Genomic DNA, 23,993 nt, shown 5'->3' on the forward strand with positions numbered 1-23,993 from the left:
AGCCAGACAACCGGCGATTTTTGGAACCTGTAAAACAGTAAAAATAAACACTCCGGAGCTAACTCCTCTCGACGTCCACTTCTAAGCCTTTTCGCCCCCCCTCTTGGCGGTTGCATACCCTGTGTCAGCAGGCAAGAAAAAAATGCACCGGTTCGAGGGTGCTTCACTTGCGCGCTAGTATTATGATATATGCAAAATAGGTCTAGATATTTTACATAAAAAATGCATTACCCTTAGTCAGTACAAAAGGGATGTGACTACGTATCATTTATACAGAAAGGTAGAGTAATTGTTTTAACTCATATTTCAACAAGCCTTCAAGGGAGGCATATATTGTTTGATTTTAAACGCAAAAACAGCGAAAGCAACTCAAGGTTGGAAAATTCGCTACATTAACGAGTTGTTGAGATTTACTAAAATGTCTAAATCTGGAAACATTGTATCTAATATTAAACCACGGTGTCCAATATAAAAAGAAAACTATGTAATATTATCTAGTCAGTGCATAAATATAAGTTTATCTGTAGGTGTTTTCAGAGTAACGACCAATGACGATCTCCAAAACTCCTTGAACTACCGGCAAATCTATTGCGCCAACCATCCCACGATTCGAGTTATTAAATAATGGTCATGCATAATTGTAATTTGCAGCGCCCAAGAACAATTCACACTCGACCATGCGAACAAGTAAAACGAAAAAAAAAAAAAGAATCACTCATTCAGCTTTGAATGAGTGACTCACTTTTACTGGTATGCGTGGTTGAGTGTGAATGGTTCTTGTGCGCTGTAAATTACCAGTATGAATAGCCAACTTGCCCTGTCCTCCATCTTAAAATTATTACTCAGTTTCCCTTCAATGCTTTTCCCACAAAGTTGTCCGTGGTTTAAACTTGAGTACAACTAAATCTAGAAAAAAGTGGGGTAGATTGGAGAGGAGGAAGCCACCGATAATGGCGACCATAAATCTTTGTAAGAGGGTATCCTATTCACTTTCTATGTGTGTTGCCATATACTATAAACCGTATTTCTTTCCAGAAATATTACCTTAAAAAATTAAATTAAACAACCTTCATTCGACAAATATCGGTAAAATTTTATTCCACATTTTCAGGTATTGCATTTTCTGGCCTCATGGTGGGACTGCACGTGGTCATCGCCCAGTACTTCGAGAAGCGACGTGCCACGGCGTTCAGCGTATTCTACACTCTAGCGGGACTAAACACTTTTTTTGTTCCACCAATAACTGAACATTCACTCACCGAATATGGGGTTCGAGGAGCCCTGCTCATTCTTGGTGCCATCTCCCTGAACGCCTTCCCCGCTGCGATCATCCTTCGCAGCCCACCGTGGGCAGACCCAACCCGCCAACGATTAACGCCAAGACCCGTAAGCAATCAGGCCTTGCAGCATGCCGACCAGAATGTCTCGCTCACAAATGATGGCAAAGCTAACAACCTTAAATTTGGCAACAATGGCACGACAAAGCCCTCGAAGACATCTCTCTCTACCAATACTAAGACGGACAACAGCTTGTTTATCACCGCAAAGAACTTCCTCACACTCAGGTTCTGGGTTGACTCCACGTCCTTCGGAGTGGCTTACATGTCATACGCCGTGTTCGTCATGCTTGTGGTGGACCTTGCAAAAGATCGCGGAGTTTCGACCGCAGACTCCGTCTACCTCTTTCATGCGTTCAGCGTGGGCGACGTCGTTATGCGAGCGCTCAACGGCTGGATTGTGGACGCTGGTTTGCTAAGCGTGAATAGCATAATGGGGCTCGGATTTTTCGTGCAAGGAATCGGCTTTGTCTTCATGGTTTACGGCGTCGGTTTGCCCGCCCTTGTGGCCGCTTCGTTCCTGCTGGGTGCAAGCATCGGCTTAAGAATGTCTTTGGGGACCATCATGCTCATCTTGGACTTCGGTGTGGAGGCTCTTCCAATTATGATCGGTGGTTTGGGTGTCGTAAGCTCGCTCAACAGCTGGCTGAGGGCCCCGCTCGTTGGTAAGTACTTGAGTAGTTTAAGAAATAATGAATAATCACGCTTCAGACAAGTAGGCTGGCTATTCTCCCCTTTCCTAACGTCAGTTCGTTTCATCTAATTATCGTTAGACGCATTGCGCCCGAAACGGTTTTACAATTGAATAAGAACGAAGTGGAAAGGCATGCTTATACTACTGTAGCACAGTCTGACCAGGTAACACTTTTTAATCTTCCCCAACGGCAGAAGCACTACTACAGGGTAATGCAATTTTTCGAAAATACTGTTCAATCAGCAATTGAGCCCAGTAGCGCTCGATAGCGTAAGACAGTGTGGAGATGTCTTTGTTTGATATACCGGGTGTTTGTGAGAAATCCGGACCCGGCTTTTTGCACTGCAAATATAAACTAGACATTGCGGGGAGCTCCTACTCCGTCAAAACGTAGCCCCAGTCGTTCGAGCAAGATGCCGATGTTTCAGCAGCAACCGTTATCTTATTCAAAAGATATTAGCGATTTTCTGAAAATTTCAATGAAAAAATGGCGGCCGACGGAGCTTTCAAATATATAGAGCTTTATGGCGCCAGAAACCGCCAACGGGCTAAAATGGGATCCATTTCTCATTAAAAATTTCAAAAGATCACTTATAACTTTTAAATAAGATGACGGTTGGTGCTGAAATTTTAGCATCTTGCTTTAACGGGTGGGGCTACGTTCTGGCGGAGTTTAAGCTCTCCGCGATGTCTAGTTTATGTTTGCAGTGCGAAAAGCACGGATCCGATTTCTCACGAACACCCAGTACTTTCCTTGGCTAACAGCGATCTATTTTGGCGGGTCATATTTTGTGGCAACGGATGAGAGCAGGGCAGTGCGTAAGCAGGTTCCCTACGGCTAACGTAGAAAATTAATTTATGAAGTTAGCTGTATCATGCTTTGGATCATGTCAAGCATCGAATGCTGTAATTCACTAATATGATGGCCTTCATTTTAGGGAAACCATTAGAATTTGCGATGGCATTTGCCAATGGCCTCCAGAGTTTCCTATAGCGTTTTTAGAGGTTACGTTTTGCATGACAACTGTAAGTCTTTAATAGATGGCTGCTGCATACGGTTGCTGCGTATATGTCCTTAAACGGTAGTTATAGCCATACTTATATTAAAGAGCGCGGCCGTCTTTTGAACTTGTATTTGAGAAAAAAGTGGGCCATTATCAAAATTTATTCACCGTTATGCGCCTCGCGCAAGCATGGACAGATATGAATTCAAAAAGAGTATATCTTTCTGCTTGGACTATTTCCTTTCTCCCGGAGGTGTCACAGCGCCAAACCAACATGAAGACCACTCAGTTTCATTTAAACTTCATTTTATAGAGTTATTCGGTTTGTGAATATACAGCTATGTGTAGAAACACGTGTCACATTGCCGCGTGCGTGGCGGTGCTGCCAACGCTGTGGCTGCCTCACAAATGTACGTGGTTCGAATCTCACCGAAAATGGTTTTCCTTTACGAAAATCTGTTAATCTGGAAAGTTTGAATTTCTCCCAGGCTGTGAACGTGTGTTCCAGTACACGAGCAGCATCACTACTGCTGCTTGCTGTGTTCCCGAAGGTATCCTTCGTGAACACAACGCTTGCACAAGCAGCAATAGTGCTCCTCTTCGCGTCAGTCGCCCTTCCGTCGCAGGATGCGCGGTGCCTCGCTTGTTTAATTAAAAAAAAATTGTAATCAAGATTTCTGTGGAATATGAACAGATGATTGAAAGCTCTAGTGGTCTCATTGAATGCGCTACTGGTCTAAGTTAATCATACATGAGACTGAAAGTGAGGTATCCACGCAAGTAAATGCATGGATACCTGAAAGCTATCTTTGCCTAAAACCAGCCATCGTTGATGTTTTAACAAACCCACCGTCTGGTGTTGCATTCAATCAGTTACAGCCATGAGAACGGCGGTTGGTATCATGACCCAATCGTAACGCATATTTAGTGACCAAAGTGGGCCACGGGCGCCCTTTTGCAACTAAGACTGAATGATCATTTGGTGGTGACGCCGTTTTCTTCATGTGCAAAACTTACTAAAGGAACACGAGTGACTGAGGTATCGTGTATATAAGTATGCCTGCATAAATGTCTAGGAAAATAGGATATTATCAAAAGCGGCTCCACACTTATAAAAAGATGGTGATTACGCCCTTTTGTTCCATATAACGCACCCCAAAACTTATATTAGACGCACAGCGCACTCATGTCAAACAGACGGCCTAACATTTACAAGGAGATTGATAACACTGCGATATAAGTTATGAAATAGCTAAAGTGTTTATCAAAGACTACAAAACAAAACAAAAAAAACTAAGGTTTTGCAGCAGGGCGAAGAACAAACGATTTTTTATTGTTTTTTGTACTGAGTAAAACGTACATTAGCTGTTTTAATAAGTTGTACCACTCGGCTATGCAGGCTTTCGTGAAAGTTGGTACCGTCGTTTCAACGTCAGTGCGCTCTACGTGGAACTGAGTTTTCGAGGTGTTTTATATGGAACAAGGGGTGTAAGAATAGAGGCTTTTTTTAGAGTGCATGTTAGAAACAAATAGTATGTGTTTTTTCTGCCTGTAAGTTAGTGTAGAGAAGCTAAAAAGATGCCTTCCACGTCTACGCTGAAACGGCAACGAATGATGCGGCACTTTTTCAGAAGTTTTGCGTAGTTGTTCAGGCTAAATAGGGGCATTAAATGTGCCTCGTGCATATCACAAGTGAGTTTGATTTGTACAGTACTAATCCTGGGAGAAAGTATAGCCTCTCATATTTCACTAAAAGGGGGCGATACTGATATGTGTTCATTGGTGGACTGGATAATGAAGCCTAGGCGAGCGCGTGGCCACGAGGTCCTCCAGTGCTATCAGACGGAAGGAAGCTGAGTTATCGTCGAGGCTATGATCTGAACGAGCGGCATTTCAGTGGCTGTCCGATTTTTTTCCTTATTCTCCACTTGCACGGCAAACGATTTCCAAGGTAACACCTGTAGTAGCAGTGCTCAGTGAAATAGAATAAAACGCGCTTCTCGTAATTTGTCCCGCGAACTTATTGTCAAACGCCCAAAAAGACTGATCGCTCAACCTGTCCTCCCTTTGGTTTCAGTCACACTTGACACTTCCCATTTTGTCCCGCACTCACAAAAAGAAAAAAAAAGGTGTTATTTCACACCTTTTTGTCCTGTCCCTCGAAATATCAGTTCAATGTACAGCGCACCATAGCAGAACAGAGGGCCCTAAATTTTACGAGGGGCTTGGTAACGGTGCAATATAAATTATTAAAAATCTAAAGTACGTATCAAAGACCACATAAAGAAAACACTGTGGTTTTGCAGTTAGGTAGTATTACTTACTACAAAAAAAAAAATAGTCGGGGTTTTGTCGGCCAAGAAAACCCCGACTATTTTTTTTTTTTGGTAGTCAGTAACACGTACATGAGCTATTTTATTAAGTTGTACAACACGGCTATCAAGCCCCTCGTCAAATTTGGAGCCGTCTATTCGACTATAGGGCGCTGTACACCGAACTGAAGTTTTGCGGTGTCTTTTATGGCGCAAAGGGTGTAAGAATACCCTGTCTTTTTCTGAGAGTACGGAACGTATACATTTGGCGCTGAAATCAGCATTATCTTGGCGACAGCTGATCCAGTGGGGAGTTACGATATAAGTTGAACAGCCGCTGAAGCCTCGATAATGTTTGAGCTTTCTTGTCAGAGATTGTGCGGCAGGCCTTCTAAGGCACGAGTTCGCCGGAGCTTTTTTATACCGTCCGCAAGTCTACCTGGACTTGCGAGACGCAGAAATGAAAATGTTGACAATTATCTTATTCCCGTTTTTGCAGGATACTTTCGAGACAAGCATGGATCCTACGACGGTGTAATGCTAATCATGGCAATTGTATCTCTCATCTACGTGCTCATCTGGGAGGCAAGGTTCTTTATAAATAAAATAGCGCAACGCAGAAGAAAGGCCCAAGTGCAAGTTGAATCGGGAAAAGCAGCGGTCACTACGAAGACTTGATTTCAAAATAAGCATTGGTGCTCTAACCTTGATCGGTTCCGTCGTGACAATTCTACAGCTCATGTCATCGCGCCAGTATCAGCTTGACCTAGGTAGGATCATCCAGCTGTTAATATTTTGTGGGAACCATTGGGTTCCCTCTATCCCTATCCAGGCCTAGCTTCAAGCAGGCCGTGGGAGTCGTCGTCACCAATGGCGTCGGCCTCCGGATACAAGGAACCACGAGGCCGAATTTCCCGAAGGGGCCGGCTCTCCCTTGCCCATTTGGGTGAACGCGCCTTCGGCACACCCTTGAGAGCTATGATGGACGCGACTGCTAGTGGCCTCCCCGGGCACGTCCATTCTCCGAGGCTACATAAGCTGGCCCCGAAGGTGGGCCAGGGGCTCTCGTCGGCGGAGGCCCTGGCTCTACGGAGCTCGGTTTTTCTTTGTGGGCCTCCGACTTCCCGTGAATCTGTCTAATGCGGCAGCGCGGGAAACCGACCGGGTGATACTGGCAATTGAGCCAGCGCCCAGACTTTTCATTGTCTAAGAGCGAAGCGTGCTGACATTGCAGTCAATAAACACGTCTTTATCCGGACCCATGGAACCTTTGTGTTTCTAAGTGGGACCCCCCAAAAGGGCGAATCCCACATCTGGCGCCCAACGTGCGGCTTTCCGTGGACTGCAAAGACAGCAGCATCCACCTCCTTTCGCTAAGATAGCGAACCAGGTCAATTTCCGGCCAAGGATCAAACAGGTGGACAAAGGGAGAGGCGAACGCCCGACACCCGACGCCACTCAACGGCTTAGTGGCCACGTCAGCCACGCACGGACACAATGCAGTGTCTTTTCAGCCGAGCTCGCTTCCAAACGGAGGTGACTAAACGCCCGGAATACGTCCGAGGCATTCCCTTTCGGGACGACGCCAGCCTACTTCGCTGGGGAGGCGCACCTGCGCTTTTCGAGGTCAACCCCGTTCTCGAACAAAGCACGGTGACGCAACACGAAGCAAGTGCAGCTTTTTGCCTTCGAGACGGCTCGCGGGGCCCACCCAGAGTGGACACCCCGTCAGCGCACAAACTAAAAGCGTATCTCGGAGCGAGAAAATGCGCTGTGCCTGCAACACCGGTCCCAGTCTAGCGAGGTTGCGGAGACCGCCGATGGTGCCCTTCGTCGCCGCGTCGACGGACCAGTAGCCATCAGGTTGACCAAGCGACCCCGGAACAAAGGCCCCCCGGGAAAACTGAGTGAGTCAAAATGATTTCCTTTTTACTCCGTCTTTCCTTCCCGCTATCAAGGGACAGAGGACTGGCGTGAGCATGGTTTTCGGCTACTAGAATTGAGTATGTTCCGTTTACCCGCGATCGACTCCGGCCAAAAGTCAGTGAGCGTCGCATGCAACAATAACGTTAGGAACCTTTGAGGGCCACCTATCAAGTTGCAACCCCGTAAAAGCGACGTTAAATATGAAAACGCCGCGGGGTCCGGGAGCAGTTCAATCGCGCTACCGGGCAGTGCAACAGGTTGAACAGCGTCCCGAGATGATTGCGTGTCCGATTAAGGTGACCGCCTTGCGGTCACTGGACGAGATCGTGAACCACGGCACTCGAGGTGTTCGTTGGGAATCGACGGTAGCACCGATGAGTTTTTGACGCTCAGCAGAACGATCCGGGGTGTAAATATGGGAATAGTTGTAAATACTTTCGCGGACTCTGCCGAGTCGGGCGGTGCGTCCGCCGGGCGGTACGCTCGCCACTAACGTCGCTAAGCAACTCGTATTGTTGCAGACGGGCTTTGGCAGCCGGGCAGCGTACTCGCCGGGTCGAGCAACTCGTGTTGTTGCCGATCGGTGCCGTAAATAGTCTGGTATTGCTATTGGCACGGGGTTTCTTTTTTATTTGGGATCGGTTTCTGTTCTTGCTGATGCGGATAAACTCGTGCTACGGCGCTTGGCCTCTACGAACATTGCAGTTCAAGGGGGCTGTCCCGCGCGGCTGGGAATTCGGTGCTCTCCTTTGTTCGCGTTGGCCAGGGCAGCACGCGGCTCCAAGACTTTTCGAAGTTAGGTCGCTGTGCTATACCTGGCCACGGGCAATTGTGTTTTAGCCTAAGGTAAAGGCTAAACATGTTTGAAAAATAACAATGTTGGCGAGCCTGCCCGATTGCAGCCCTGCATCGTTTCAATATCACAAGAAAGGACAGGGTGGCGCATTTGAGATTTCATTGTGCCCGCAAATCGAAGCGATTAGGCATCGTTAGCAAAAGCAGCTACAAAGGACTTTGCCTCGTCGAACTGTCACCAACAAATCCATTGTCCGGGGTGATGCGAGTCAGCTTGGTATGTGGACATCCGTGTTAACATTAAGCGGAGTCGTGGAACTATTTTCACTATAACTTCGCGAGCCGAGCCAGTGCGATGCACGTGACTCACGGCAAAAAAGACACCTGTGTCTCTGCCTCGTTTTTATCTCTGGGGCCTTGTGCACCCAGAGATTGGTCGAGTGTCCTCAGTTGGACGGCTCCACTTTGTTCGGAATTTCCGAAGCTTCCTTCTTGGGGAACGAAACGGGAGAGGGAGGCAGAAGGCAGGCCGCATTCCAGTGGCCGGCGTTTCCTGACTCATGGGACCACATCGAGGTGGCATCGACGCCAGGGAGCGTCATCGTCGCCGTTGCCGCAGCGTCGCCGGCATGCCTGTCCAGATCCGGCTCCTCGGCTGCTGGCCAAGGTGGCGGCAGCTACCCTCCCGCTGCCTGGACTCGTCCCCAGGCCAGCAACACGTGTCATCCAGTCTCGGACCCAAGCTGTGGCCCGTGCCGACAAGCAGCTCGCATCCGCGTCACGGACCCAGTGACAGTGCCCGTGCCACATGGTGCGTCCCCAAGGAGAGACGACCAGCCAGCGTACTTTCCGTGATCCTCCGAACATTTCGCCGTGGAGTGTCCGGGCCGTCCTTCCTGCCCAAGCCATGCCACTACACGGACATTTGCAACGCTACTCCCGGTAAGCCTGCCAAGAAGCGTGGGCTGCAGAGTTCGGCTGCTCCCGGGGTCCACTGTCAAGCAGCGAGCTAGAGTTTTCAGCATGTACCGCGCTGATCGTTTTTTTATTTCTTTGTTTTTCTTCGCGGCATGCTCCTTCGCTCTAGCGTTTCGTTTTTTTTATTTTGTTTTTGAGAGCCGGTAGGCCATTTTATTTTTAGGCCTACCTTAGCCTTGAGAAGGGGGGAGTGTGGGAACCATTGGGTTCCCTCTATCCCTATCCAGGCCTAGCTTCAAGCAGGCCGTGGGAGTCGTCGTCACCAATGGCGTCGGCCTCCCGGATACAAGGAACCACGAGGCCGAATTCCCCGAAGGGGCCGGCTCTCCCTTGCCCATTTGTGTGAACGCGCCTTCGGCACACCCTTGAGAGCTATGATGGACGCAACTGCTAGTGGCCTCCCCGGGCACGTCCATTCTCCGAGGCTACATAAGCTGGCCCCGAAGGTGGGCCAGGGGCTCTCGTCGGCGGAGGCCCTGGCTCTACAGAGCTCGGTTTTTCTTTGTGGGCCTCCGACTTCCCGTGAATCTGTCTAATGCGGCAGCGCGGGAAACCGACCGGGTGATACTGGCAATTGAGCCAGCGCCCAGACTTTTCATTGTCTAAGAGCGAAGCGTGCTGACATTGCAGTCAATAAACATGTCTTTATGCGGACCCAAGGAACTCTTTGTGTTTCTAAGTGGTAACCCCCCAAAAGGGCGAATCCCACAATTTCTAGACATATATGTGTCAGACTCTCTGTCACTTTAGTGATCCGGTATACTACTGCAAGTCGCGGCAGCGGCATTCCCAGTTCTGTAATAAACTTGCACATCCTGACAGTTCCTCCTCGTTCCTTTTAAACCTGTTCACATATAAGGGCCGCAAGGAGACACGGTTGCTATTTTGACCCCTCAAATTTTTTTCAAATTAAAAAAAAAGCACAGCAATCCTAACTATAGTACCGCCCGCCCCAACGCTTGGAAAATATTGCCGCGAGCGCAGCTGACCAAGAAGGCAGCGCGCTCGTGGTCTAACGTACCAGGGAGCGATGGTGCGATGTAGGCTGCAAGCGCTACAGCTCGAAGAAAAACCGGTTAAAATCTTCAAAACTAAAGAACGTTTGCACGTACGCCGCAACCAAATAACATCGCTACGGACTGGAGATGAGATTGTGTTGGAGCAAGAGCGAACAGAAAAAGAATTGGTCGCCACGTTCACAAAACTACTGGGAGGGCAAAAATATGGAAGCGGGATCTGTTTCGAGAGATTCTTGGAAGTTATGCCTGAAATTCCTTTAGAGATCTCGGAAAGAATAAACAGTGAAATTACGGAAAAAGAAATTGAAGAGGCGATTAAAGCTCTTAAAGTAAGGAAGTCACCGGGAATTGACGGCCTAGGATCACTGTTTTATAAAAAGTTCATGAATCTGCTAGTCCCGCTGCTTCGGGCCGTCTATCAAGACATTTTAAAACGCAATTTGCTGCCACCGTCGATGCGACAAGCATTGAATGTGCTTATCCCGAAGAAAAACACTGCCTCCAGTGCCACTAGTGTAGACAAGCTAAGACCAATCAGTCTACTGTCCACAGACTACAAGATTCTGGCGAAAATTCTTACCAAACGTCTGGAGGTGGGAATAAGCGGCACCGTAGGAGAGCACCCGCCCTACGGATTTAAAGGCAGATCCATCACTACAAATGCGCACACAATGAGAATCATATGTGAGACAGCGGAGGCGGAACAGCACCCAATTGGAGTACTGCAAGTAGACCTCAGCAAAGCGTTTGACAGAGTGTCACAGTCCTTTCTTTTTGCGCTTCTTGAACGATGCCGCCTAAGAGAAAGGCTAACGAAGTACATAAAAATTTGCTACAAAGACATCACAGCTCGGCTGTTAGTGAACGGACAACAAACTGCCCCGATAGAGGTCAAATCGTCAGTTCGGCAGGGATGCCCGATGTCGCCTTTGTTATTTGCTCTATATTTGGAACCTTTGTGTAGATCAATCATGACCGATGTCAATATTTGTGGCGTTAAACTAGGTTCCGAGCCGACCAAAATATTAGCCTACGCAGACGACGTCGCTTTGATCTGTTCGTCGAAGCTAGAGCTGGAGCTGGCTTTGAATCATTTAAAGGACTTCTGCAAAATATCACGAGCAGCCATAACACCTCTAAATCGACTGGATCCTGACTTGGCCCGTGGACGTTCAAACCAGAGGAATATAGGGGAATAAAGTGGTCTTGCTCACTGCATAATTACCTGGGTATTCGACTGGCAACGGAATATTTGAGCACTGGCCATGAAGGTATCCATTTAAACAAGATTAACGGGAAAATGAACGAATGGTATGGAAGACATCTCTCTCTTTTTAACAGAACGTTTGTCTGTAATTCTGTTATTTTCTCGAGTGTATGGTACGCGGCACATATCATACCATCCCGGCAAGGAGAGATCCATAAATTCCACAGACTTTGTGCCACGTTCATCTGGCAATCTTTATTTGAACGAATGCGTAGAACCAATTTGTTTCTGAGCCTGTTCAAAGGGGGTTTGGGGCTCGTGAACGTAGAGTTAAAAATAAAAGTTCAACGCTTTCTGTTTTTCTGGGACCAGATTAATCCGGTGTCAACACGAGCGCTAAAACGTCTAGGGGGACGGTACTTGCCTTCCTGGATAGTGAGTACGGAAGAAGCCTCAATGAAAGCACCAGTACTCAGGTTTTATAAAGAAATTAATGAAGCGATCGACTTCTTCCACGCCAGGTTTTCCTGGGACTACCCAATCCAAGTGAACAGAAAAAGGCTCTATTGGGATACTGTTGATTTAGTCATCCCTTTTGAAAAAGGCCAATATGAACTCGGCTTATTGGAAATATTGTATTCCAATGAAGTTGATGGAAACCAATAAAAACTTATTGTTATCCGATTAACCCAATACGCACGATGGGAATTCATATCGGAGCACAATATCCCGATATTGTATGCGGTTATTGGTATACAACAGGATATTGAAGCACAATATCCCGATATAACTTGCGGTTATTGGTATACAACACGATATCGAAGCACAATATCCCGACAGAACTTACGGTTATTGGAATAGAATACGACACCGCGTGCATATTGGTGACCGACATGGACATACTGTGCGGCCAAACGATATATAGATATCGGTCGTCGACCACGGGCCCAAAGGAGAATACAATATCGCGTGGATAAATCTCAGAACGAATTCCAAGTTACCAACATGAATTACGTCGGCATATACCGCGGACTAAGAGGATACGTAACACAGTATTGATCGCCCGTGAAGCAACATGTGGATATCGGTACGCCCACAATACGACATCGCGTGAATGATATTGTAGAACAGCAGGAGTTACCATACGGCAATACGAGAGAGAACGATATTGGAGGTGGATACACACAAAACGCAAACGTTCCGCGTTGCAAACACATTCACATTGATCGAAAGCGCAAGTGTACGTACGGCACACAGTATACTGTGTGCCGTACGTACACTTGCGCTTTCTGTGTACGTACACGTACGTACACAAGCGCTCGAGGCTGTGTGTATACACACAGCCTCGAGCGCTTGAAATGCTAGACAACCGCCAAACCATTCAGAATAACTAGCTGGGACACCCGCGACCTACCTTTCAATGAGAAAGCCCAATAACGACGTGCTCATTGGAGTGATCGTTTTCAAACAAATGTTTATTGCAGTTTTAATGCAACAAAAGTTAGGTTACCGATGTGGAACCCAAATCGAACGCGATACGTGACAATGTCAGTTCGCACGATAAAATAATGAGGATTAATGGGCTTGACAGGTCACGTGCTTCTTACCCGCACATTTATCGATATTGACCCACCTTTCTGGGTAATCCTACGTCGTACACAAAATCCAGAACCACACGCGAGCACATTTCACCCACCACTCTTCGTCGCCTGTTTCGCAAGATTCACACACTGTAAAAAACGACGGGAAAAATACGTGCATTTGCGCCATCAAACGATACGTTACAGACTCGTTTTATGAGAAAAGTTTCCATCGTCAACCCGCGCGCGCGAAAGCTCGAGCGCTCGAGCTTCGGAGGCAGTTCGAACTCCGAAGGGAGGCGAGCCCAGCGAGCCGGCGCGCCTGCGCGCATGCGCTGCCAGACAAGCTGCTGAGCGAGCCGCCGAGATTGCGCCGCCATTGCGCAACGACCGCGACCGCGCCAACCCGGCGGAACCGACGGATAACAGCTCGTCAAGTTCGTCGCGCACTTCGCTTGTGGGTTCCAAGTGAAACCAACGCACTTTCAATCGCTTCGAAAGGTACGAATAGACGACTTTATTACCTGCAGCATTGAGTGCTTTGGTATACACAGATCAAAGTGAACACTGAAGGACAGAAGGGAGACATGATGTTTTGAAATCGCAGCTTATTTGAACGCATGCGTCCCCTGCTGAAAGCGTCTGGCTGTGCTCTGTTGCAGACGTCATTTCGACTGCGTGTACTCTGATGTAACGTCAGTCAGTGTTTACACTCGGCTAGCTATCACTCGGCTTGTTATCTCATGTGCGAAATAGACGTAGAAACTAGCGCCTCGTCTCTTTCGGATATTCAACCTCCAGCCCCCTGGCTCCCAGCGTGCTTACCGGCGCAAACCGTTCGACGTGTTGGATTCGCGGGCTCGTTCGAAGAGACGTTGTTTAACGCTCACGAGTCGCCGAAGTGTTACCGGAGCTTCTCTTTACGAAAGTCGCGATCGACGCTGGGCTCTGAGCTCGTAAGTACTTTTTTCTTCCCTGGTAGACTAAGAGTGCCGACCATTCATCGGTGGTGCCGACTGGCGCCGTACGAAGCTGAGAAATGCTAGCGAGTCTGTCAGATTTTCGTGACGCCGCCCAACTGCTCTGCTACCGGCTGCGCTCAACAAATAAAAAAAAAAAAAAACAAAAAAAACGCGTTTTTTTGTTTTTAAATTTTTATTTTTTGCCATGTTTCATTTTAGTCGCTGCAAAGTAAATCGCGGCCGTACGTCGGTTGACTCCCGATTACTGTCTCTACATCGTAGATTGTCTCACCACACTGGTGCCTCGTTGGTGTGATCTTGTTCTGATATTGTTACATCTTGCTTTTTCATCTTGGCACACTTCTAGACGAGCTTCTACAAGTTGCACTCCTTGTTGACATGTCGCTGGTGTTAGAGACAAATCTGAAGTCGCTGTTTGCTCACTCCTTGGTGCACATATTTCATGTTCAACATCAGGTATCTGAAGGAGGCGCCATGAAACCCTGGAGTTTGTTTAGAGGCACCTCAACATACTGTATACAAGTGTCGTTTTGTGTGTTATAGTTTCCTACAAAACCAAATTGCACTTTGTTCGTAATATACCCTATAACTGTTCACAACAATTAAAGTTGCTATGAAACATTGGCCACGAGAGGTGACTCGGCCAACGCAGCCTGAAAATTCCTCGCATAATTTTCTTCATGCGTCATTTTGGACATTGACAAATTTTCTTGTGAGTAATGAGTGTTATGCACATGTGTTCTACTTTTCGTACAGGCACTTCAGTTAGATAAACCCCAGCAAAGGCAGCAAGACCGTCTCATGGGGTCACACCAAGGATGACTGCATTCCTGCTCGAGTCCCGAGTCTTGTCACCAAACTTCACTGAACATAATGATACATTCCGTTTCCTTAACGTTTTCTTCTGAAATGTGTTATTTTTTTTATTGTTGCTTTTTTCTATTAAAAAAAGGGTAGTACAACATTAAACACCCAACCAAATGGTCTCTGTACCAGACAATAGGGTGTCTTATACCCTGTTTCATACTTAGCGTGCAACGCTGTCAAAGGTACTAAAGCGGTGCGCATGAAAAAATAGAAAAAGTGTTACTCCGCGCATTCCGTGGACGAGTGGTAGAAGGCGATGCTCTGGCGATATTGACGTCTCGGTGGCCGTGGTTCGAACCCATTTTACGCGCAAAGTTTTTTTTCTTTTTCTTTCTTTTTTAGACTTTTTTTTTCTGCAAGATTGTGCGCATTGACGAAGTGCATATTTCGGTTCCTCCTTCTTGATTTTTATTTATAAGTCGCCGAGAGGCCAGATTTCTACCATCTGGTCTGCCGCTTTGCAAGTGTTATTTGCCTCCAGCACCGAGTTATATTTTTCTTTCGTGCAGCGTGGAATGAGGAATCGCCCTGATAGCGGCCTTGTCCCAAAATTTATAATAAAACATTAACGACAATAGTTGTGGCCTGTACAGTTTATTTTGAAATAGCTGTCAAGGGTAGGAATCTCCCTCTCGGAGCACTTGCAATGCACCTTCAGGCGAATGGCGTTCTGTGTGAACTCGTCATGCTTGACGGTCCCCGTGCTCGAAACTTTCTTGTTGCGAGGTCTTTGCTTCGGGGACGCCACCTTGCCAGATAGGCACTGTGCCTTGCACTTCGCTACAGTACAGGGCACACTCCAGTGTCGTTACTGGCCGTCTCCAGGACTTCATGACCGAATTCTCCGGGGAATGTGTTCTTATACTCCCGTACACATTGGCGATCATCTGCTTGCACTCTTTCAAGATTTTCGCACAACGAATCTTCGAAAACATCCGAGCAGGAAATGTACTTGAGCTTGCTGCGTAAGACGCCATCTTCTCAAAACCAGCGGCTGCCACACGGATGAACACGAAAACAATTTAAGGTGGTTTACATTATCTTTTCCTTTTCTTGAAAAACATTTGTGCTCCGTTGAAATCATAACGCCAATATCAGTTACTAGCCCCGAGGAGGCACATTTTCCGACTTTTTAAAATTTTTCTGCAGGGGACGCACTATCTTATGGGGCGAACGTAGGCACGGTCAGCAATGCAAACCGGTGCGCTAGCTTTGACTGCGTTGCACTCTATGTATGAAACAGAGTATAGGATCGCTTCAGACGGGGCAACCTTTCCAGCAATTTTGGGGCTGCTGGCGGGTTGTTCCCTAGTTTTCCCTAGATCGACACGAATTGCTGAGATTGGGTCCGGCTCGAAGCGGACGAGCAACTCTGACTACTCGGAGATGTTTGAAGTGGCAGCAGCCAATCAGGAATGCAATATTTTCACTTGACACCCCTGTGGTCGTGATGATGAGAACTGATGACTTAGTTCTGGTTTGAAATGGATCATTTTTGAAAATAAACTGTTTCAAAAAGACGAGTTAGTTATCTCAGCCCAATTTAAAGATATAAAAACATGTTTTTAGGATATAACTGTGTGTCTAAATACTGTAAGAAAAATAAAATTTCATGATGATGAAGGTAAGTCGTAGCAATTCGGTTGCTGCATGTGAACGCGGGCGGCCCGTGTTGCTGGTGTTGCGACATGAAGTTGCTGGGCGAAATTGTTGCTTCTGAAGCGGGCTTTAGGGAACTGAATTCAAGGGCCGTGGAGCTCTGGGGGCAAGCCCACCTGGAAACATTTTTTTTTTTTTTGCCTTTTTTAGTATTTAAATAGATATATATATATATACATATATACTTTTTTAAGTTTTAACATATAGATGCATAATTTACACACTAATTCATTTTCAGAAGCGCTTTTATTCACACTCTGTGGCTTTCTAGTGCTTGCAATAGCTTCTCGGTGAGCTAATGCCAGCTCTGCAAAGGGAGAGGGATCTTCCCACGCTTTGCAGGCTGTAAAGCTGTGGCTTGCACAGCTCAAGTGTGTCACACCTCGCTCACTGGCTCCATCGCGAAGCATAGGTGCTTCATGAGTCGCGCCACACCGTAAGCCCAAAAAACAGTTGGGTGACAAACCTGGGACCATTTGTCACTGCACTCAGCCATGATATGGTGGCATGGTCGGGGCATGAAGCAGGGGTACAGCTTGGAAATGCTGATCATGACATTTTAAACACATTTTTCATTACGTTTGTGTCGAGTTGTCAGCATTCTAAAGGTGAGAAAGCAAGCAGCAGCGACAGCAAGAAAAGAAAAATTTAAGACCGCTTTCACCAAGAATCAATTACGAGCACTAGAAAGGCATGGAGTGTAATTAAAACGCTTCTAAAGGTGAATTAGCGTATAAATTAAGTACTTGTGCCTCAAAAATACAAAAAAAAACAATATAAATATAGTTATAAGGATAAAAATATACACCAGGAGGACTTAAACCAAAACTACAGTCTGTAAGTTTGAAATTTGACACCTTAAACCACTTGGCCACCACCCAATTTTATTTCCAGGTGGTTCATTGAGGTATATGAATTTTGTTTGCAGCTGTCGGCTGCAAGAGAGATTGCCTTATTTTCATTTACTTTACTATTCCCACCAAATATGACAAGTGATAAAGAATAGAACCTCATTAGGTTGGCCGAGGCACTGTGCTTGCATGAAGGCAAACTAGCCTGTCTTGCTGTGTTCATATTTTGTTTCATCATCTGTTTAGGATTCCGTTGTCGCTCATCAAAAGAAGAAAAAAAAAAACTGACTAATTCTGACTTATTCTGGTGTGCAGGTACCCTTGGCAGTAAACTCTGCTAAATGGGGCAAATATAGATACTTTTTTTAGCAAATATGCATCGTTTTAGCAAAATGAGCTACACTATTTGACTAACGTGAAACAGAACGAGCCTCTCCACTTGGGTCTTTTTTCATCTCTCGCAGACACTATTTCCTGCTTTTTGTGGTTTGTATCAGACTTTTGTATTCTGTCCGGCCAAAGCATCTGTGTTACACTAAGACTGGGTTCTTTAGGATATCTACAGGTATTCTTCGCAGCAAATGGCTTCCAATCAGGAACACGAGTTCGTTCTCGGCCACCGAGAGCAAGTATATTCAAGGTGAGCTATTGCCCGCCTATGAGTTTTGTATTTGATTCCTCTTGAATGCCATAACTTATGTGTAGTGGTCTTGCATTAGTATTTTGTTGTCTCTCTTCTGCAAAAACACCCAAGTTTGACTAAGACCAGGTTCTTTCTTATACATGCAGGTCTTGGTGGCAAGCACCAGCCAATCAAGCCCAGAAGTTGGCTCTTTGCCGCGCATGGCAAGTGTTTTCAAGGTGAGTGATTCACGCCTATCTGAGTTGTGCATTTCATTCCTCACAGACACTCTATTTCCTGTCTGTATAGTGGCCTTGTTTCAGGCTTTTGTGTCTCTGTCCGGCCAAAGCATCTGTGTTAGACTAATCTTTAGGATATGTGCAGCAATTCATGGCAGCAAGTGGCTGCCAATCAGGAACACGAGTTTGTTCTCGGCCACGAAAAGCAAGTATTTTCAAGGCGAGCTATTGCCCGCCTATATGAGTTTCAACATTCATCAAGGAGCGCAAAATCAAAGCCCGGGGGTTGGCCATTGCAAAAATGTTGACTCGGAAGTGCATAGGGAGGAAGCTTTATAAAAGTATCCACCTGCTTCTACAAGACAAACCAAAACTAAGAATGTGGGTTCCATTTGAAAAAAAAAAAAAAAACAACATTGTCAGCCCGAATTAACTCGGGGGCGGCACTGAGCAAACAAGCCACGGTACGAGTATGCTTGGTTCAGGCGTTTGTAGGGGTGGTAGATGATTCGGTGTTTTCTAAAAAAAATATTTTTTTTTCTAAAAGTGTGGTGGTCGAATATTCAGGGATGGGCATTGAGTCGGGATGTTAAGGTAAAAATTTCATCCACATGCCGGGATTCATGTGCCTTGTCCCCCTAGCGAGGGGGACAAGGCCTTCAAAATTTTGGGTTCGCAAAAGGGGTGCATCAGTATTGACGTCTCATTTTACATCATTCGTCTCAATTTAAAACGCACTATAAATGACATGCCTGAGATTCGTTTGGGTGCACTTCCTCTCAGCAAGTATATGGTTCTGTCTCAAAAAGGTCTAATCTGATGTTGACCGCTCCTCAGGTCTCCACCGACGATTCATCAGGACGAGACCCGACCGGGACACTAGGGAGGAACGGCTAAAGTAAGGGAGGCTACATATACGACAGCTTCTTGCGGACAAGAAACGAAAATAGATAGATGGTGTGTGTTTCATTTGCTATGCCTTTTGGCGTGCACATTATGTTTGTTATGTTTCAAGATTCCTGCAGAGTTCGGTTTCAACTATTGTAAAATACCGAGCATGCGCCCAGGTCGCAGAAGCGCCTACCCTCTGATTCGGAATGATTCGCAAATAAGCGAAGGGCATACCAGACACCCATCCACCTGTTTTGAGCCATGCTCAAAATATTGAAAGAGCACATCAAGCGTCAGGTGCTGTGGCGCCTTTGCCACAATAGCGCCAGTCGCAGGGCTGACAGATTCGTGACTGGCGCAAGCCATGGCATGGCCTTTGGGAACCAGGGAATTGAGATTAAAGAAGTAGCGCAGAAATTGGAGGCGAGTGGTGAAGGTGAGCAGAGTTAACAGAAAACAAGGATGAAGGGAGTTCCGTCGCATGAGGCATCTGTGTCTTGTGCATGTAATTTTGAGTGTGCTGTAGGTGGCTACCCAAAAAAAATGTTACTTGGACGTAACTAATCGCAAACCTCTCTTGCAGTTTTCATGGCCCACAAGCCAGCCGGCGCCAGTTCGTTCTCGTTCAAAGGTGAGGATTCTAGATTTTCTAGATTGCTCTGAAGCAGCAATACTGAAGCCAGAGAAGCGGTACGGCATATTTAATTGACAGAACGACTGGGGACGCTTTCACTGAAGCTTGTTTTTCTGCAATACACGTGTGTATTGCAGCAAAACAAGCTTCAGTGAAAGCGTCCCTACTCGTTCTGAGCTCCGTCAATTAAAGGTGCCGTACCTGTTGTCTGTCTGGCTTCAGTGTTGCTGTAGGCGACAAAACGTGTGCCCAGTTTTGTCACAAGAGGCATATTATGTCACGCACATGTGATTTTGAATTTATCGGGCTTAGTGTGCTGTAGGTGGCTGGTCAAAGAAATTGATACTTGGACGCAGCTAATCGCAAATCTTTCTGGCAGTTTCCACAGCCTAAGAGCCAGCAGGTCCCAGTTTGCTTTTCGTTAAAGGTGAGAATTCCAGATTCCCGAAGGAGGAATACTGAAGCCATGTGACCGGTACAGCATTTTTAATTGACGGAGCTGAGAAGGACTGGGAGCTCCTGCATTGAAGCTTATTTTTCTGTAATACAAGCGGGCGACATTGACACGTGCCCAGTTACGTCGCAAGAGGATATCTATGTCCCGCGCATGTAATTTTGAATCTTTCAGACTTGGTGTACTTTACGTGGCTACTCAAAGTAACTGCTACTTGGACGCAACTAACCGCAAATCTCTCTTCCAGTTTCCACGGCCTACAAGCAAGCAAGCACCAGTTCGTTTTTCCTCAAAGGTGAGCATTCCAGATACTCTAGTTAGGTGCGAAGCAGGAATAGTGAAGCCAGAAGAGAGGATACGTATATTTAATTGACTGAGCTCAGAATGACCTGTGGCAGTGGCATTGAAGCTTATCTTTCAACAATCAAACGCAGACATAATTTTGAATCTACCCGCTTGGTGAAGGATTGCTACTTGTCGCGAACTAATCACAAATTTTTATTTTGCAGTTTCTATATAACTACAGCTAGCAGGTGCTGTTTTCATTAAGGTGAGGATTTCACATTCTGTTTTCAAACATCAAGTTTTTGAATGAGAGTCCTAAACAATTAACTTTCTTTTGCAGTAAATGCCAGATCCTCCAGTTCAGGAATATGTTAAATATATTTGGTATGGATAAGTCCAGTGTTTTCCTTCTTTATTCACAATTTCACAACAGCAACATTTTTTTTTAATTTATCACTCAGAAATACACACAAGAAGAGACTGCGTTGCAGAGAAATGTTGCGCTGAACAACTCGTATATAGTTTTATTGGTAGCCGATATGATATATTGGATTCCAATATCCATAATACGCTGAGTATATTGGAATCGTAAACCCTTATTGGATCCCCATACGACACATGGGGATCCAATAAGGGTTTATACGGTATTGGATTCCAATATTTTCAGCGTATTATGGATATTGGAATCCCATAACAAATCCTTATTGTAATACAATACAATAAATGTAATGTTTTCCAATACACTGTCTATATTGTATTGCAATACAATAAAAAAGATATTGTTTACCAATATCCATAATACGCTGTTTATATTGGGGTTTTCCAATAGGGATTCCACCTCCAATGTACCGCCCCCACCGGGAATTTCAGAAGGATCGAGTGTATTCAAAAAATTGCGTAAATACCCGGTAAAAACAAGCATCAAAGACTTATTTGTAAAATTTCATGTAGAAGTGCTGCCTGTTATAACATGGCTTGAGTGAAAAGGGTTCTTTGTAGCATGGTCGACCAATTGTGCACTATGTCCTTTCCCGGAGACTTTGCAAAACGTTTTTCTGCTCTGTACTAATGCGGAAATATTCTGGTCTGAACTTCGAAATGCTTTTAGCATCAGTGCACAGTTGAACTGGGAAACCCTGAAATATCTTCATGTGGAGACGGGTGAAAATAAAAAATGCACAGAAGTGCTACTGCTGCTCGGGTTGCACGCCATCTGGAGATCTCGAACGGACCACAGGCTGGTGTTAGAAAAGAGCTAACCTGCTTGGCACCACTTTGTTGACAACTTTTCATACACCAGTAGCCTCATGGAACACACTGAAATGTCGGGTTTTGAGTTATGGCCAGCGATGGAAGTCGCTTTAAGAAACTAAACGGTAAAAAGAGGAACATTTAAGCACTAGGCATTATATAATGTTCAAACCTCTATGTGAATGTGCCGGGTTATGCATATGTAATAACGTCTCATTTTGTGCGAGTGCTCTTTGGCCAAGGTGGCCCTCTGTAATGCTTTTAATATGTACATAAGCACATTTTACAAAAAAAAAAAAACGCGTTCGTGGTCTAACTGTTATTGCGCGTGCTTTCCACGCTGAAAGCCAGGGTTCGATTCCTGGCCGCGGAGGCGCATTATTGTTGACTCTGTAAAGTAATGTTCTGGTAAATTCGAGAACCATGTTGGGGGGCTTGTTCGAGGTCAGAATGTTTTACACGCCGATTATCCCAGAAGCCCACACGTGTACATAAGGGGCTCCGCGTGGCGATCTGCAGTTAGTCTCGCCTCAGCGTTCGACTCTGCTGTTACGCCGACTTCGACGCCCGCGACGCTCTGTTATTATCTTTTCTTTTCCTTTTATTTTTGGCACAAGTTCGCCACATTAAACGTTTATTTCTTCCTGTTTATTTATTGTTTTTTTTCACCACCCGTAACAATATTTTATCAACAATTTTCCAGGTACTTTGATAAAGAACTAGTTCGCGAGATGACCGATCATCTCTCATATGTTGAATAGCGCAGCAAAGGAGCCTTGCTAAATCTAATACTTATTTGTTTACGTATCCCTTTAGTAGGAGAAGAATAGTGGCATAAACAAGCTCCGAATACTCGTTTAAGTTGAGCGACTGGAATTAAATAATAGGGCAATATAATCCAGAAACTGGTGAGCGACCGGCAGCTGATAAAACCCGTTTGCTCTACTGACCTTTAACCCCTGGTTAGCTCAGTTGGTAGAGCGCTCCACTTGTAATGGAGAGGTCCCGGGTTCGATACCCGGACCAGGCGGATTTTTTCGGTCGCTCACCAGTCACCTAGCTGTGTTTGGAGATTTATGTTTGTCCCTTGTCCCTCTTGTTCCCCTTCTCCAGGGATTATTTTCATCATTATTGTCCAGCTCGCTTGCCCCTTTGCATTTAATTGCATTATAATTATAACATTAAACTGCAAGCTTCACCCTTGTTGGTGTTAGACTGGTAGCAGCTGATAAAACCTGTTTGCTCTCCTGACGTCTAACCCCTGGTTAGCTCAGTTGGTAGAGCGCTCCACTTGTAATGGAGAGGTCCCGGGTTCAATACCCGAACCAGGCGGATTTTTTCGGTCGCTCACCAGTCACCTAGCTGTGTTTGGAGATTTATGTTTGTCCCTTGTCCCTCTTTTTCCCCTTCTCCAGGGATTATTTTCATCACAACAGTTCCGCCCTTCGAGAAAAGAAAAAAATGGCAGAAACAAATATTTAGAGATTGAAGATAAGATAACAGCGAACACTTAATATAACACAAAATCGTCCAGCCTTTGAGGCCTTGGTGTCCGCCTGGCAGATCTCTGTAGTCCTGATGGGGCGACAGATGACTCCGATGACGGTACCGCTCTCTCCAATGGTGTTGTGCGAGGTGACTGTCGTGCAACCGGGAACGGTGTCTTGGGAGCATCTTGCGATGTCGCGTGCGGTGACTGTGGGGCGCGACCCTGGGTGCCGGTGGTGCCCTTGCTGATGATGAGGTCGCTAATGGTGCTTCAAACCGTGGGGTAGGGTTCAGCGCAACATGCAGAGATGACTGGTCGTTGGATGGTCACCTCACGAGCCTCCTCCGGTTCCATACCCTGCCGTCTTCGAGAAGGTACGAGTCTTTTCCCTGGTGCTTCACCAGCTTCTCAAGCGCCGAATAGCTGGGGCCGCCTTTTGAAACGTGACCCGGCAGTTTGATCCGAACTCCCTCTCCTGGCTTGAACCGGCTGACCTTGGCTCCACGGCGGTTGTTCGTGTATGCCTTGGACTTCCGTTGGTGCTGGGCCACCGGTTCTCGTAAGCCTGCAAGACTTGTCGGTTTGCTAAAGAAGTCTTTGGATGGTCCACATACGATGTCCAGCTTTGTCCTGGGGTGACGTCCGTGCAGCAGGAAGGTGGGCTTCTCGCCTATTTTTGCGTGAGGAGTACAACGATAGACGCCAAGATATTCTAGCAAGGCATCCTTCAGAGGACGCTTCTCTCGTGCAATGAGTTGCACAAAGTCTTTGAAGACACGGTTAAAACGCTCGATCTGGACATTGGTTTGTGGATGATGAACAGAGGAAAAGGTGTGCTTCACTCCTCGCTCCTGCAGAAAGGCTTCAACTCGGCCAACACAAACTGAGGCCCGTGATCACTGGCCAGTTCGGTGGG

General features: G+C 46.2%; 1 protein-coding gene across 1 annotated transcript in view; it reads left to right on the top strand.

Moving 5' to 3' along the window:
• Positions 1-6,025, top strand: part of LOC120850706 (monocarboxylate transporter 12-like) — a 37,150-nt gene extending 31,125 nt beyond the window's left edge. The window contains exons 3-4 of the mRNA XM_040223320.1: positions 1,112-2,002; positions 5,847-6,025. Of these exons, the coding sequence (XP_040079254.1) occupies positions 1,112-2,002; positions 5,847-6,025 (1,070 nt within the window). The remainder of the gene's footprint in view (positions 1-1,111; positions 2,003-5,846) is intronic.
• The last annotated feature ends 17,968 nt before the right edge of the window (positions 6,026-23,993 follow it).

This window comes from Ixodes scapularis, unplaced genomic scaffold, assembly GCF_016920785.2.
Source record: "Ixodes scapularis isolate PalLabHiFi unplaced genomic scaffold, ASM1692078v2 ptg000490l_1___fragment_3__unscaffolded, whole genome shotgun sequence".
In the NCBI taxonomy this organism is placed as follows: Eukaryota; Metazoa; Arthropoda; class Arachnida; order Ixodida; family Ixodidae; genus Ixodes; species Ixodes scapularis.